This window comes from Accipiter gentilis, chromosome 5 (genome assembly GCF_929443795.1).
Source record: "Accipiter gentilis chromosome 5, bAccGen1.1, whole genome shotgun sequence".
Taxonomy (NCBI): domain Eukaryota; kingdom Metazoa; phylum Chordata; class Aves; order Accipitriformes; family Accipitridae; genus Astur; species Astur gentilis.
Genome location: NC_064884.1, coordinates 45,816,773 through 45,833,088, shown reverse-complemented (window position 1 = coordinate 45,833,088; position 16,316 = coordinate 45,816,773). Strand labels below are relative to the sequence as shown.

Here is a 16,316-nt window from a genome sequence, read left to right as displayed (position 1 = left end):
GACTTAGTCCGATCCTTCCAGAAAGTAGGAAGACTGTCACATCACAAAGGATGGTGTGTTGTACCTAATGGAGCTGCGGAAGGGTAAAAGTCTTGTGTGCTTATTGTGGGATCATTTGAGTAGTACTTAGGGGACTCATTCCCTTGGGAGACTTCAAAAAGGCAAAAACTACTTCAAGGACACTTAACAGACAGTTTGCTCCACCCCTTTTCTGTACCAAAAGCTCTTAAAAATGTACTTGCCTGTTTGCGGAAAGAATGGCTTCTCATCTACTGTTGCCGGGCAGTGTGCAAATGTGCAGAGCAGTACTCTGTGCTTCTGAAGTGATGGGGCCTCCTCAAAGCAGCAGGGCTGGGGAAACGCTCTCTCCCCACCCTTCCGGACAGAGATCCGGAAACTCTCTCCCCGCCTTTCCGGAATCAGAGATCTGGAAACTTCTAAATTAGGGTGCTAAAAGCCCGTCGCGTAATTCTTCCTCCAAAAAGTTTCAGTCATTGACCTGAGTCAACCTGTCATGATCTGTTACCGTGGCTGCAGCTAACTTGAAGTTGTTCCTGTAAGATTTGTTTTATTTCTACAGTGGTTCTGGTTTATCCTTTATACTTCTGATCTGTTCGGATGAGGAACAGTGTGTTCTGGTTTAGGTGGATTTCACTAAACCTGTGAGAAAGCTAAATAACTGGGTGTGATGTAGATAAGGGGACAGTATTACATTTCTGGAGGTACTTTTATTAACTTGTCTTGACGCGTGATACACATACATTCACATGCTCTATGGCTTCTTAGTAGCAGAGGGTTTGTGTGACTCACTGGTGCGCTGCCCTGCAAAGGGATCCATGCAGTGGGCTGCAAGCTCTTTGCTTCACTGCAGTCAATCACTTGGTGGGCTTGGAATTGCCATATAGTATTCATTTGCTGTGCTTGTTTAAAAGCAAAACCTGTCCATGTAAAAATTCAAGGAATCAAACACAAATTTTTACATGAATACTTACTTTATTAGTTTTTCTTAGAATACTGTACAAAGGAGTAATAAAAATATTCACACTTTATTTTAGAAAGTTCTCTACATGAGACTTCTGTATACACAGCAAAAAGAAGGGCTACTGGAAAAAAACCTGAAAACTTTGTACATGTCAGAATGTTCCATTAAAAAAAAACCAACTAATTTAGCTCACTTAAACTGATCCAAGGAGGATACGTATACACAAACACTTGCATGCTTAAAAGATATTATAGGCAATGATAAAGCAATGTTAAGTCACAATGAGAAATAATGTGTTAATATTGGTAACCAGCTGTTGTTCCCTTTTCAAGGGCCAGTACCATGTTTCTATTGAAACAAACAAAAAATCAAACAATGATTAAAAAAAAAAATTACTCGGGAATTAAGTAGCACTAGATGTCAGGCTTTTTTTTTTTTTTTTTTTTTTTTTTAAAAAAAAGGCTTTTTCCTGCAAAGAGTTGGACTGCACAACATCCTGTTAGCCATGTTAAATGAATCATAAGACAGGATCCCTAATTCAGGAGCATCAGGTTGTTAGTACTTGATTGTTTTCTGACTTTCCTGGTGCAGTGACTGCCACGGTGTGTGAATACATGGCAGCGTGTGAATACATGGCGTGGTCTTGCCAGTGCTTTAGAAGAGGCTTTGCCCAGGACAAAATGGGGCAGAGGGATGGCTTTTGCCAGTGCCCGTGAACCATTCAAGTGGTAGTTTTCAAAAGCTTTTCTCCTTTGGCTTTCATTGTAGAACAAAAAAGAAAAGCATTGTAAGTACCTACTTATCCAGTAATTGTTTCTCAGTCATGGGACAGAGCCCACCTTTAATTCTGCAGCTGACTTTTGCCTTAGTCACTATACAGGAAGCCAGTGCAACTTTGGGAGGAAAATCTGTCAAGTGTGATGTGACCAAAATCCCATTTAAAATCAATAACGATCAATTATCTCCTTCACACAGGTACTTGGGAGAAAAATTCTACAGTCTAAAAGAATTAATGGACAGTCTTTGCACTCACGTTCTGGTTCTCCACGCAAAAGGTAGGCTTCACCCTCGGATCACGGCTGTGCTAGCTGCAAGTACACATCTGAAAATCCCTCATCCTGCCGATGCTGTCCCGATCTCCCTTTTCTCAGAAATTAGTTATCCCATGAGAGTTTTAGTGTTTTGACTATGCTCTTTTAACTCGTGTGTGTGCAAGATGAGCCTTTGAGTGCTGAACTCACTTCTATGTGAATTTAACAAACGCAAATGAACTAGAAGTGGTTTCAATACCAAGTTCCAGGAGACTCGGAACTGTGTCCATTATTTCCACAACACTGCAGCAGTGGTTTCCAAGCAGAAACTTAGTCAAGTACTGCTTGTTCCTGTGACACCGACAGGAAGGAGCTGTGCAACTGGTGTGTGACCAGCAGTACCCGAAACTCCTTCACTTAAAACTGCCTCAGGTACACCTAGCAAGTAGCAATTGCTACTGTTGTTTAATTACAATTAACTTATGGCTTCTTCTCTATTTTTTATTAATTCTGATACCTACCCTTAAGATGGAATCTTAAGGAAGATACTGTAAGATATATAATTGTTCAAGTAATTATTAATCTTATGTAGATACCTAACACACCACATATATTAATATGAAATCTTTCTTCAACTCTCTCACTTCTTTCCATATTTCTACAGTTTTCATTTATGTTTCCCTTGACTGGATTAACTGTATGAATCCAAGTTAACTTCAGATATTCTGTGGCAAAAATGCTATCCCTGTGTTGTAAAGAATGTCATTTGCCATATAACACATATCTGTGTAATGGCTATTTTAATAATTTTGGTGTGAACAAGGTAAATCAGAAAAGCTTACTATTATAAATAAGGAAAAACTGCCTTTTTGAGAAGTTTATAATTGCATTCTGTTTTACAGTTGATCTTTAATTTAACAAAACAGAATCAGATGTCCGTATTGTCAGTTAACAGCACAAATAACATGTTCAGACCCTCAGCTGTTGCAGTGCCAAGGCCTTCAAGGAAACTGTGTGAAATGCTGTCCTTCACTGAGAAGAGCTGGCCCCTGCCTTCAATTTATACTAAAAATATCAAAACTGCTTTGACTTTGTGTAATGTGTATATACTTAGAAATAATCAGCCTATGTCTGTCTATATAGGAGTAATGTTTTTAAGCATATAGTGACTGTTCCTGTTCCAAAAAAGTTGATGTTTTTCCCCTGGTATTCTATCAAAATAAATGAATAGTTTTCCTTCCTCTGGAGATTTACCATTGGCATGTAAGTTGTGTCTGTGGGCAGACATTCAGATCTGTTAAGCAACATACAGTCTGCATTATGGATACAGCTTTAGCTGTCCTGTTAAGGACAGATGCTACAGCTCTGAGGGCAGTGGCCTTTCCATAAGCATTCTGGGCATTGACGCTGTTGATTCCTTAGTCATTTCAAAGGTACTTAGCTGATTGATGAAATATCTTTATTTTGAAAACTTTTTTTTTCTCCAAAAGAGTCATTGTCTAGTAGCTTAAAGAGTACATTTGCTTTAGAGTATATAGTACCTTAACTAAAGCAGCAGTCCTTATGTCGTGGTGGTTAAAAAGCTTAACCCCCTCATCAGATAAATTGCTTATCTGTCAAACTCTCTCGCTGGCGAACAGCACTCGGGTATCAAGCCAGACTCCTCTTCCTACCTTCTTGAAAACTTCATTTCACTTAAAATATTTCCACTTTTCAAACATACTAGGTAATGATTCTCTAGGTATTCCAGCAGCCCTCTGAGGTACACTAAATGCTTTTCCCTTCTCTGCAGCAGTACGATAGTAAGTCTGAGATAGAGAAGTAAAGCACCTTGCCTAAAAGTATGCATGGAGTAGTACTGATCTTATATGCAAACCTGAAGTTCCCCTATCCATGTCCTATGCTCAGACCATCAAACAGAACTCAACAATATCCACTATGACCTCTAAAGCTAGAATTGGCTAGTGCAGGAACAAAAATAGCATATTTAAAATGTTTATACTGTTGTCAAAAGTGAGACAATATAAGCACTAAGACAACAAAAATACAGGCTTTCATGAAGTTTACGGGGGAAGCATGAGGAAAAACACATTTTATCTGGCACACAACCCAAAGGAAAAAACGACTACTTTGAACAGTAGAAAACTGTCTCAGCCAGGAAATCTAAACCTGCAAACCTACTTTATTTAGGTGGTAACTTTATGGGGAAAAGGCTCAACTTTGTTTCTGTACTAAATAATCTATTATCAGTGATATATTGCATCCTTTTGTTGGTCAATTCAGTCTGCTGCTGATGCTGCTTGTTAGCATTGCTCTCCTGCAGTTCCGTCACCCTTGCCAGTGATCACCTGAGGGCTCAGGGGATGCTGCTGCAGCACTTGTGTGTGGAGCTGAGTGACAGACTTCCAGGTAAGCCAGAAATCAAACACTCGCTTGCCTTGAGACAGATACTGAGTTAAGTCCATGGTTAACTGGAGAACTGGCAAATCCCAGTAACACATACACAGACTTAAGAGACCAAGGAGCTGGACTGAGGAGAAAAATTCCAAATATAGTCACTAACTAACTGATTATAGCAAGCAGCCATCCATTTCTCTTTGGCCCATGCCTATCAGTCTTCAGCTCCTCCCATGCTTGTGCAGTCTCCAGGTACCAAGCAGCTCAGTGGCATTTGTTGTTGATTATTAAAATGACCTGCACCCCAGCCCTTAATCCAAATGCTGCGCTGCCTGAGTGCTCGGAGTGCCCTTTAAAATTAGTGGTTTGGGGCTGGGAGCAGAGTTACCCAGACAGATTCTGGTACAAGCTGAAAATAACAAGTATGATTTAGGATCTGTTGACCTCTTCCCTGAACCACACAAATGGTACCGTAGAAAACTGAAAGCTTTGTCAAATTGCAGGTCATTCCTTCCTGTACTGTTTTTAGTAAAAGAACTGCCTTTCTTAATGGTGTAAAAGACTGCAAAATAAAAATCTGTCATTCTTTTCCCCCTCCCGCTCCCCTGCCCCAAAATGGAACTCAAACCCCAAAACAATCAAGTATTGGGAAAGCTTGGCTGTATCCCTTTGAATTTCCCCCACATATCGCTTAAAGCATCTAGCTTCAGAAAGGGAAATATATTTTAAAGTGCATTTACCACAGCAATAGTACCAGCACTAAAAGCTTTTCCCCTCATCCCTAGTCTCATCATTCAATGTCTGGGATAGATGACAATCTCCCCAGCATTCACCCTCTTTGTACCTTGAAGTCTCAGTGTATCTGCATCTATTTATGACACTGGAATAAAAGAAATCCAGTGTCATGCATCCTGCTCTGCACTAAACTCTACTCTGGAGCTTGTTTAGGTTTATTGGGCATGAGGATCCAGCATGCGGTATATGTCTATTGGATACTGCATTTAAACAGCTGCTGTGAAATTATATCCCAGTGTGCGTGGGGGTGAGGAAACGGGGCTAGAGAGAAGGAACTTCCACCTCTCCCCTGCACCTCTTCCATTTGCTCCAGCCACGCAGTTCAGTACTTGTTGATCCCAAAGATCCGCACTCCATGAAACTGAGGCAGTTTGGGGATCAGGACACTCATAAGGGAGATGGTGTTGATTATGAAGTGTATCCGGTCATACTTTGTGTAAAAGCTGGTTAGAAAGTACCTGGAAAGGAGGGGAACAGAGAGAGGGGGAAACTGAATTACAGCACTTCACGTTTTTGTTTCCCAGGACACGACATGCAGCAGAAGCGGTGATCAGTACAGGTGCATGAGGCAGCTCAGCTGCCCCAAAGTACTCACAGGACAATGGGCATGATGGTCAGGAACTTGCGCGACGCCGTGAACTGCACGCCGTAGTCCATCTGCTCCCAGTGCGTGAGCAGCCGAGCCTTCCCCTGGTCTGGAGTCTCAAAAGGAGTTCCTTTCACGGTATGTAGGAAGATATACATACTCTGTAGCAAATACAAAGCCAATGTGAAGCACACGGACTGTTCTCTACACCCCTCGCCACGCCACCAGAAATGTTCAGCTTCAGCAAGAACAGCACTGTTGTGGGAGCTTGCACCAGCGCGCTGTCCCGCTAGAGGGATGCATCGTCGCTGCTGCAAAACGCGCTTGATCGCGCAGCAGTTAACGAAGCAGCGAGAGCTGGGGAGGAAGGCCGCTAGCTGGTGCTAGCTCAGGCTTGGCTGTTACACGTGAGGCTTCTCGTTCAGCTCCTGGGCATAAGCCAAGAAGGTGGTTGCAAGATTACAGCCCTCAGATCTCTGGGATCAGGAGATTAGCGTGGACTCACTCTACTGTACAACAGCAATGCTAAACGCTTTCTGAAAAAGTGCTGGTAGAGCTGTGGGCAGTGAGGGTCTGTTACCGCTTTGATTATGAGTTAAGCTCTTGAAGTGGAATGCAAGTCACAGATAAACAGTAAGTGTCTGGCTACTTCATGTGTCTTAAGTATAGCCATTGCTGGCCTTTAAACTCCTTTCTGTTCCCAGGAGCTAATTGTTTAGGCTGCCAGAGAAGGGGAAGGAGCTGGATGAAAAGCAGGCAGCTTGTGAACTGAGCCCTGAGCAGCTCTGGTTGGTGGTTTTGGTTTTGTTTGTTTGTTTTTTCCCCCACTGGAGATGTGAATAACGTTAGTATGAGGGTCCCCAAATCAGACTATCGGTTTTGTCTCTGTAATATTCTCAGGCTGAGATGTTATTTAAAATAAAGGATACAAAATTGATTGCTGCATCTCTGAAGTATTTGGTCCCCTATGCCTGAGGGTGAGCGGCTGTGGAGAGGGCTGCTCCTTGGCTCTAGGACCCAAGCATGCCAAGACTTGTGCAGTGGGATGGCGCAGAAGTGAGCAGTTAAACACAGCAGCTTCTGGCATCACAGTGAGCCCAGGTCAGGTGCCCTGCATCCCCAGAATGTGCATCTGTTGTCGTGTGCTGTGCTTACCTGTGCACCCTTAGCACAGCACTCTGACACCCGTTCATTTGGGTACCTGATCCTTAGAAGGGGAGAATCTGTTCCTGGACTAATCTTTTACTTTAAGCAGAACACAGTTTGCAGTTTAATCTTGGTGGTTTTGTTTTGTTTTTTTTAACTGAGGCCAATTCAGATTGTATCAACCTAAGTGAAAGCTGTCCTGCCAGCTTCTGTGGCCTGTCACAGCTGTTCCTCTGTTAAGGGGGACATGACAAAGGGACCTACCCTGCAGGCAAATGAATTCATTGTCCCCTCTGAGCAGCCTCACCACATGTTTGCTGTCTCATCAGTACCTAGGCTGGATTTAAATATATGACCTAGAGGCAAAGGTGCAGTCTGAGGGGTGGAGGTTGAGTAACTTGCCCTGCGTCTTTGGAAATACAGAAAGGAATTGCTTCAACAAGAATCTTACTAGATGGCTCTCAGAAGAACAGCTGGTGCTGAGAGATTACCTTTCCATGCCCCGGGAAGTCAAGCCAGCCACGCTGTTCCCTTACCATGTTGTGAATGATGTTGGTAAGAGTCCAAACCACAGGGACGCTGAAGAAGGGGATGCTCAGGAGTACGACGTGCAGCAGGCCAATTCCAAGGACGTAGGACAACCAGATGCCCCGGCTGTTCATGACACGGGTGTTGGGATTCACCTCGCTGTGTGCTGTTCCCACATTCATGTTGGCATTCAAATGGGCACCCCTGAAACTAAAGCAGAGTCAGGTCAGTACTCGGATTGTGGTAGCCCTCCATCTAAATTACTTAGGTAAGCACAGTGGGGGTAGAGCACCGTCTTGCTGTTAAGTAAACCTGAAATCTGTTGTTTGCTATAAAAATATCAAGTCAGTTCACTTCTTTGCACCTCATTATCTCCATTTGTAGAGCTGACGTTTCTGAGGGGAAGCTCAATCTGGGAGCTATTGAGATTTGGGAATAATGTGTGGGAAGTCCGTCTGTGACAGCAGCTACTTGTGATCTGCTGAAATGTTTTCCTGGAACCAAGATGTCAAGGTTCAATACTGCGATTGCCTGATAAGACTCAAACAAATACTTTTAAGTGTTTTTTAAGTCATCCTCACAGCGTTAATCATGGAAGTGCTCTGCACATGCAGCTTCTTATATGTTTACAGGTTCAGCATACCTTAACTCAAAAAGAGAACAGAAATATTTGCAGAGTAAAGGCACAGTAGCTCTGTATCAATAGATCTCCTAATTAGTTCTGCATGGTTCTAGAGGCTTGCTAGTCTCCTGGTCTGGCTTACATGTTTTGCCTTCCAATTTAAGACTTACGGTGGGGGGGAAGTAAGAAAAAAAATTCCCCTGCAGGGAAGGAGTGAGATTTTTCTTCAGGAACATAAAAAGTTAAGAGATAACAGGAAAAGTGCATTGGGAGGATGTTTCAGTAGCAAGAGCTGCAGAGGAGATGGCTCTTCCCCTACCTGGAAAGAACAGCTGCCGCGTAGGAGGAATAGAGAGAGATGTTTTTCTAAACAATATCATGAAGACAAGGAAGTAAGACAGTGTCATCCTCTCAGAGAGCAAGTCTTTGGTGTGGTGCCCTATAGACAACACAGGTATCGAGTGGCTTTTTGGACTGCCGCGCTGATAGCGGCAGCAGGTATCAGTCAGCTTTAAGGCTTTCTGGGAAGATGAGAGCTCTGGTTTACCTGTTTCCAGGGATTACAGGAAAGAGCACGCAAATTAGAACTGCTGTAAAGCTGAATATCTTTACACTGAGATCGGGCAAGTTCTAGGGTAAAATCGTCTTTGTCCGTGTCCCATGGAAGTGTAGTTTCATTAGATAATATGGTCTGTCCCTCTTTGGATGGAGGACCCCAAGGCAAGGGCTGCTTCCTGATGTCTAGCTTTGTGTTTTTGCTGCTTTGGTTCCCACAGCTGGAAGATGGTGTTGCTGTTCTCTCTAGCTCTCACAGTCTTTGGTCTCGGGAGGCAAATCCGAGCCAGATCTAACATTATGCTCTGTATGCTGCTGCCAGCTGTTTCGAGTTCCCTTGCAGAGTGCTGGGCCTGGCTTGTTTCAGAAGCTGGCGCTCTCCCCTGTTCCTGCCCAGGGCTAGGAGACAAAGCAAATGCTTGACTCTGCAGCTCCTGGGACGCTTGCTGTAACTTCCAAGTTTCTTTCAACTGCGCAAGCAGCTGTTGTTCGGTGTTGCAGGCAGCTGTGGTGAGGCAGGGCTGCTGGCTGAGCTGAACAGATGCTCGCCTACCTCTGCTACCCAGGTGTCAGTCAGGGGGCTTATATCTGGTAAAAGGTTTTTGTTAACAGAAAAGAGGCTGCAGGTCTGCAGAGTGCTCGTTTTCTTGTCGCCCATCTCCTGGGTCAAAGGATATTGGCTCCTGGGTATTCCAGAGGAAAGGCTGAAGCTTGGTCTGGAAGCAGGACTTGGAGCCAGAGTTCAGCACTTCGGTCCTAGCAGGGGGAGCAGCTCCATCCTTAATCTGGTGCAATTCCTCAGGGCTTTCAGAAGGAAATCTAGAGCTTGTGGTGAAGCATGAGTCAAAAAAGTCATATTGTTGCAACAACAACAAAAAAAGCAAACACCCCTGTGGAATGCATGTGGAGTGCTCTTTGCCAGACATAGGGAATAATTCTCGTAGATGCTGCTAAGGCCTCAGCTAGAATACTGTCCAGTTCTGGGAAGAGCTGGAGGGACTCCAGGGGACAGCAGTGAGAATAAGCAGAGGTGTAGGAAAACCAGGACCTGCAAGGACAGATTGAAGGAAATGGGTTTGTTTAGTCTAGAGAACGCTGGAGAGAGGCTGAGGAGTAGTTCTCAAACGCTTAACAGATAGCTGCACTGAGAAGGGAGACACAGTGTGCAGTGGAGTTAACTGCACGACTGTGACTCGGAGCAACTGGACAGTGCAGAAGGACTGATGTTGGAATGGACTGCCCGTGGAATGTCATCGGTGGTCTCGCTGGAGGCTTTAACATCAAGTTTCATAAAGAGTGGAAAAAATTAAGATTCTTATTTGGAATGGGGGGTTGACCAGGTGGCCTCTTCAGACCCCTCTTTTCTTGAAATGATGCTGTTACCCAAAGGCTGCAGAAGCTAGCAGACCTCCTGCGAGCCCTACAGCTAGAGGTGCACCCTGCCTGTGTTGTAATAAAAGTGGAATTTCCATCTGAGGACAACCACAAGTGTAATTTTCAAAAACTAACGAACAACTACTACTTGGTCCCCTCTGCAAACAAGGGCAGTTGCAAGCCTGCAGCTGGGTGCAAAGGGTCAAACTTAGAAGCCGTATGTGAAGCAATTCTCTTCCCTGTGCCTCAGTTTCCTTGCTTGTAAAAACGAGGATTAGACAGGTGAAATGCTGGAACATACAAGAGATTAATTCATCCTTGCAGGAGAAATACAGAGGCATCAAGCATTTGGTCCTACAATGACGATAATTCTGCGTGCTTCTCCAGTTGTGTCCTTTCCCACCTTAAGAATATTTCATCTGCAAATGTTTTCCATTTCTGAACTGGTGTCTGCGGCCCTTGCCCAAGCTCTGTGCTCACTTCAGATTGCACGCACAGCTCTGTACAGTGTTGCAAAAGCCTGGCTGAGAGAGCATGAGCTCTCAAAGCTCCGATCCCTACCCCCATCCCAGATCCCATATTGTTTGCTTTCTGATTTTACACCGGGGATTTGTTCACCTGCAGGAAAAACAAGGCACAACACAACAGCGGGAGGAACTCCAGCTCCCCCCTGGAGCAGTTGGCTGTGAAGCTCTGCTTTCCCACTTGTGCAGCAGTTTTTCAGGACAGAAAAGCTTTTAATGATTCACCAGACTGAGTGTGAAGGTCAGGACTGTGCTGACGTTGGACGGTGTCCGTCCAAGGAGGGGAAAAGTCGTAACTGTGGTCAGAGGCAAACAGCGTGCTGTGATGGTGGAGCCGAGCCCTTCCTCTGCCCGATCCTTCGCGTCCTGCTCCCGACTCGCCGCTGCGCCAGCTCCCCGTCCACGGCTGTTGGGAAAAGACTCTAGTTCTGGGGCTCAGAGCAAGCATTGGGGCTGCCAGCTCAGCGTCTGGCATGACAGCATCTCCCCGCTTCTGAGGAAAGGGGAAACAAAACAACGTCGGCAGTTTCCCACTCGCTTTGTCATCCATCAGCTGCTGGAGGACCCATAACCTCTGACCACAGCCGTGCCAAGGTGCAGCTCCTTCCCCACCTTTGCTTTTGTCCTCGGAGGAGCGTCACCACCATCTGTTCCCGTCCCCTCGTACTTCAGCAGCGCTCCGACCCCATCGGCGTTCTCGGTGGCAACATCGCCCTTCCCCAGGGCGCCCACAGGGTCGCACCCTGTGTCCCCAGCACCCAGTTCTGCCTCAGCCTGTTGCAGGAACTTCATCTGGGCCGGCGAAGGGAAGGAGGGTTGCAGGTGCTTATCTCGGTCGATCTTACCGAGTGTTCCCAGAATGCAGGTGATTATGATCCCACAGAGCCGCCAAGGAGCAGAGATCCCTATCTCTGGCAGCAACAGCGATCACCATCTCCCAAGCAAATAAATATTTTAAACCCTTCCTTGCAAGATGGCATCAGCGTTTGAACCAGAGCGTCGAGTACATCAAAGATGTTAGCAAAGGCGGCTGGGTTTAGAGGCAGCTGATGGGCGAGGGAGAGGTTAGACCAAGATGGTGCTGCTTTGCCTCCCGCTCCAGCCCGGAGTTGCTGACGGACTTTAAGAGGTCTGAGCCCCAGAGCTGCCAGGTCCCTCCTCGGGAAGCCGGGAGGGCCCGGAGCTGGTAGAGGTGACAGGAGAGCAGCGAGGGGTGGCTGCCGAGCAGAAAGCGGGGGCTGCAGAGCTGCAGCTCCGGGGACCGAACCCCGGGCTGAGAATAAGGATGAAGGGGAGCGGCTGGGACTCTGCCTCCCTCCTGGCCTTTTTCTGCTAAATTTAGAGGGACCGTTTGGGCAGGCAGGGAACGCCGCACCCGAGGTTTCTCCAGGCGCAGGTGGGTGCTCAGCCTCGGGGTCCTGCACCACAAGACCCGGCGAGGACCTGCACCCCGGGGTGCTGGGGCAGGAGCCGCTCCCCCCGGCCTGACGGTGCACAGCGTGACTGGGGGACACCCCCCCCCCCCTTCCCTCCCGACCCGGAGCTTTCCAGCTCCATCTCAGCAGCTGCTTTTTGGGGGCGCTGGGGTGTTTGTGGGGGTGTTTTTCTTTCGGGACGGACCCCGCGAAGCACCTTTCCCCGCTCTCCCACCCGCCTCCCCGCGGGCCCGGGGCTCGGCCGCCGCCTGCTCCCGGGGAAGGGGGCGAGGCCTCCCGCTTGGGCCCGCCGGGCTCCGGGCCGACCCCGTACCCCCGGAGGAGGAGGGGGCCGGGGGAAAAGCCACCGCTCCCGGCCCCCACTCACCGCTGCTCTGCCCGGTTCTGCCCGGCCCGTCTCGGTTCGGCGGGGCCGGGGTTCTCTCCGTCGCGCACCCCGCCGCCCCGCTTGCGCTCCCGGCGGCCACCTCGGTACGGCCCGCCCCGCCACCGCGGAACGCCGGGAGCTGTAGTCCCGGCAGCGCCGAGCACCGGTGCCCGCCCCGGGAGAGGCCGGCCCTGGGCGAGGGTAGCGGGGGGCGGTGGCGGAGCCGGGGCCGAGGTTACCGTGCAGGGCACGGGCAGCGAGGGGAGCCGCTTTAGGAACGGGGTGCGACCCTGCAGGGGGGGTCCTCTGCCCCTCTGCTGCTGTCTTGGGCTAGCGGCCGGTGGCCCCTCTGGCCACGGCAGCCCACTTCAGCTAGCCCCGGGCTGGGGGTCGGGGGGTGTAGGCACCCCACGCTGTACCCTGGGTGGGCTGAGAGCCAGCTGGGTGCTTCCACCCTGCTCGGGGAGGGTCTGCTCCCTCCCCTGCCACTCTTCCCGGTGGAAAACCTCCGCAGCGGGTGTTGTGCAAGCAACCTGGGCAGGCACGGCACAGCGAGCCAAGGTCAGGGGCCGGGAGCGCAGGATTCCTGCGCTGGAGCGCGGGGAGGGGGGAAAACCATCTGGCTCTGCTTTTGTTTGCACGACGATCAAAGCTAATAGCGTGGTGCTGCCAGGGCCCCTCAGTGCGCGCAGCCATCTGTGCAGGGCTTTGTGCGCGCCGGCTGCCGCCAGCTCTTCTGCTCGGCAGCGGCAAAGGGTGCAGCGCCGTCACCCCAACGCCGAAGACGCTTTGTGCTGCAAACCCCCTGCCCGGAGCTGCGTTGGGGTCCCGGGCCGAGCAGAGCCCCCCGACCCTGTGCGCGGAGTCCAGCGGCGTGGTGCTCCCCGGCTGCCCGCGTCGCACACGCGGCTCTGCCGGTGCCACTCGCGGCCCTCCGGCCTTGTACAGCCGCTCCCAGCTCTCCCTGGGAGAGAAGCCCATCTAGGGGGTTTCGGTTTTGGCCCAGGTGGGTTTGCGGCGCTGCTTTGCACGGAAGAAATCAAGGATTCCCCTGGTGCTCCCCAGAGGCGGGGGGCCCAGCGTCTCTGTCCCCGCAGAGCTCCCAGGCTGAGCCGTGCATCCTGACCCTGTCTGGCCTCAGCACCAGCCACGCATCCAGCTCTGGGCCTGAGCCGGCTCTCGGTGGGCGGTTGTGTGCCGGCTGGGCACGGCGAGGGCACGGACACCCTGCTGGCTGCCAGGGCCGGGGCTGCCTGGGTGCCACACGCTGGCACCGTGCTGCTGGGAGGGTACGGGATTGCTTCCCAGAGGCAGAGCACCCCGGCGGCTGCTCCCAGCGAGCCTTGGGCACGGTGGGGGACGCGCACACGGTTAAAGCAGCCGTAGGGCCGCCGATGGATGCCGCGGCTGCCGGCCAGGAGAAGCCAGTCCCTGCCTGGCTTCTCCGGGGTGACCTCACTGGCAGGGCAAGGTGCGGAGATGCTGGCAAGCGGAGGCGAGGGATCCCACGGGAGCGGGGGGTGGCGGGCGAGGTGCGGGGATGCCGGCGTGCGGAGGCGGGGGATCCCGTGGGAGTTGGCCCTGCTTTGCAGGAGAGCCACGCACGCATGGCAGGCTCTATTTTTATCCCCGCTCCTGCCTGACTGAGCAGCTCCCTCTGCACGGTGACATCTAATTTAGCAGCTTCCCCGCACCCCGCTGACTCCGCACGTGAGGGGGAAGCACAATGCGACAGCTATTTTTAAACGCCCATAAATATTAATCCCTCTCAGTGATGCAGCGGGCAGCCTCTCGCTGCCGGTGCGAGCGCGGGGGCGGGGGGACCCGCTCCCTGGGCTCCCTAGACCGGGTTTGCCCACACAGGGAACCCCAGCACCGGGGCCAGGGGGTTCCCCAAGGGGGGATTTGGCCCCATCCACTGGCCGGCAGCTGCCCAGCCCAGCATTTCCCCCGTGCTCAGTGGGGCTGTTCCCATATGGATTCCCAGGCCTCGCTCGCTCCCAGCCTCCCCCTGTGCCGGGGGGCCGTGCTCACCTCCTGCTCTCCTGGGCTGCTGGTCCCGCTGCCTGGTCGATACTGGCTATATTTAGCACCGTGGTGGCAGCAAGAAGCCGGTGCCGGCTATTTTTAGCCAGCCCTGCCACGGCTGCAGCGGGGAAGGGTCCACGCGGGGTCGTGCTGCACTGCAGGTGCTGGGGTTTTGGGCTGGCGGGTGCCGCGTCCCAGCATGTGGGACCCCCGTGGGGCGCAGCCCTGGTGCTGCTCCTGCTCCCGGGGTCTCTGCCCACTGCTGTGGCGACCCACCATCTCTCTGGGTCCCAGCAGGAGCTGGGACTCGCCGAAAGCTTGCACCCCAAGCCCCTGCCCGCCTCAGCCCCTCGATTCCCACAGGCCCCATCCTGCAGCGGGCGACTGTGTCATCCGGAGCTGGCCCCGCGCTGCTGCAGTCCCAGCATCGCGCCCATTCCGTGCACAGCTCCTGGCAGCGCTGGGACCAGTGACGGGCAGCACGGGGCTGCTCCGCTCCCCAGCCCAACGGGGAGACGGCAGCGAAGGTGCCCAAAAGCACTGACCGTGGCTCCTCAGCTGCTGCCCGCCAGGCTCCCGGCTGCGTCCGAGGCCAGCCCTGCCGAAGTGACCCCCAGCCCGGCATCGGGCTTGGCTCAGGTCCCAGCCCCGGTGATGGACAGACGGGCTGGACCGTCCTGAGTGCTGGCCCCGTCGGCAGCCCCAGAGCCCCTCCGGATCGACGGCTGCCCCGGCGTGTGCCGACCCTTTGCCGCAGCAAACCCTCGCCGGGTGCAGCACCCTGAGGCGCAGAGCCTGGGGCAGGCCGTGCTCCCCCTGCACCACCATCTTATCCCTGGACCTGTCTTCTTCTCCTGGCCCCAGCTGGAGGGTCGGGGTCTCCCTGGGGAGCGCGGGGGTCCCAGGGGAGTGTCTGGCTCCAGCCCTGCCTGGCTGTGCCTCTCCCGTCAGGTTTTGTTCTCCTAATTGAGCCGAGATCCAGGCCAGGCGCCTGGTAAACGGTTTATCGTCCCTCAGCAGCGGGAGAATGTCAATGCGCAGGGTTGGGCTCTCCCTCCAAGGAGAACCGGGGACGGGCAGCGGGCGGCCAACACCATCCTTGCAGCGGCACGGCAAGGGCACGGCCCTCGGTCCCGCTGCCCGGTGTCCCGTCGGGGCGAGTCCCGGTGCTGGTGGGTTGCGGGGAATAGTCCCGGCGATGCCCCGAGCAGCCCGGGGGGGGTGGGTTGTGTGGGGTCTGTGTGTGTGTGTGTGGGGGGGGTGTCCGGCCGGGACAGCGGGAACCCTCTCACCCCGCTCGGGTGTCCCGGGCTCACCCGGGCCCGGCCCGGCCCGGTAACGGCGACCGCTCTCCATGGTCCTGAGCCGGCCCCGCCGGTGTCCCGGGGGCGGCGGGGACCCGCGCAGCGCCGACCCCCTGCCCAGCCCAGCGACCCCCGACCCGGGCAGCTCGCGGCTGGGCTGGGGACCCCCTCCGGCCCCCCCCTTACCCCCTCCCACCACCCCCCCGGTGGGGCAGGCAGGATCCTGCCCGCCGCGGCTCGGGTTTCCCCGAGTAACCGATGCCGGTGCCGGGCGGGCAGGGGGCGGGCGGGAGGGGGAACCTGGACCCCCCCCGGGTGGGGTGGGGGGGCTGCTCTCCCCGAGGGGCTGGGGAGGGGGCTGGGGGACCCTGGACCCTGGGGGGCGGCGGGGGCAGAGCCGGGGGGTGCCCAGCTCCCGGCGGGGGGTCGGGGGGGGGTCGGGGGGTTGCTCCCAGGAGAGTTCGGGGTGGAGGGGGGACGCGGCGGGGCGGGAGGCCTGGAGCTCCCCCGGGAGCCGCTGCCGCCGGTTGCCCCGGGCTCGGGGGTGGTCGCGGCAGCTCCTCGCCGGGTCTCCCCGGTTCCGCACCCGCCCCGCCCCGGACTGTGGACCCGGGGCAGAGCTTCTCCCGCGGGGCTGCAAA

General features: G+C 52.7%; 1 protein-coding gene across 2 annotated transcripts; it reads right to left on the bottom strand.

Moving 5' to 3' along the window:
- Window positions 1–973: 973 nt before the first annotated feature.
- On the bottom strand, window positions 974–14,398 carry ORMDL3 (ORMDL sphingolipid biosynthesis regulator 3). 2 transcript variants are annotated; one of them, XM_049800612.1, is made up of 4 exons: window positions 14,378–14,398; window positions 7,474–7,675; window positions 5,801–5,952; window positions 974–5,663 (listed from the first exon to the last, which is right to left on the bottom strand). In XM_049800612.1, the coding sequence occupies exons 2-4, from the start codon at window positions 7,645–7,647 to the stop codon at window positions 5,528–5,530; spliced, it is 462 nt and encodes a 153-aa protein (XP_049656569.1). In that variant the 5' UTR covers window positions 7,648–7,675; window positions 14,378–14,398; the 3' UTR covers window positions 974–5,527. The 2 variants fall into 2 exon arrangements, with proteins under 2 accessions (XP_049656569.1, XP_049656568.1); XM_049800611.1 differs by lacking the exon at window positions 14,378–14,398 and adding an exon at window positions 12,344–12,448.
- Between the last annotated feature and the right edge of the window lie 1,918 nt (window positions 14,399–16,316).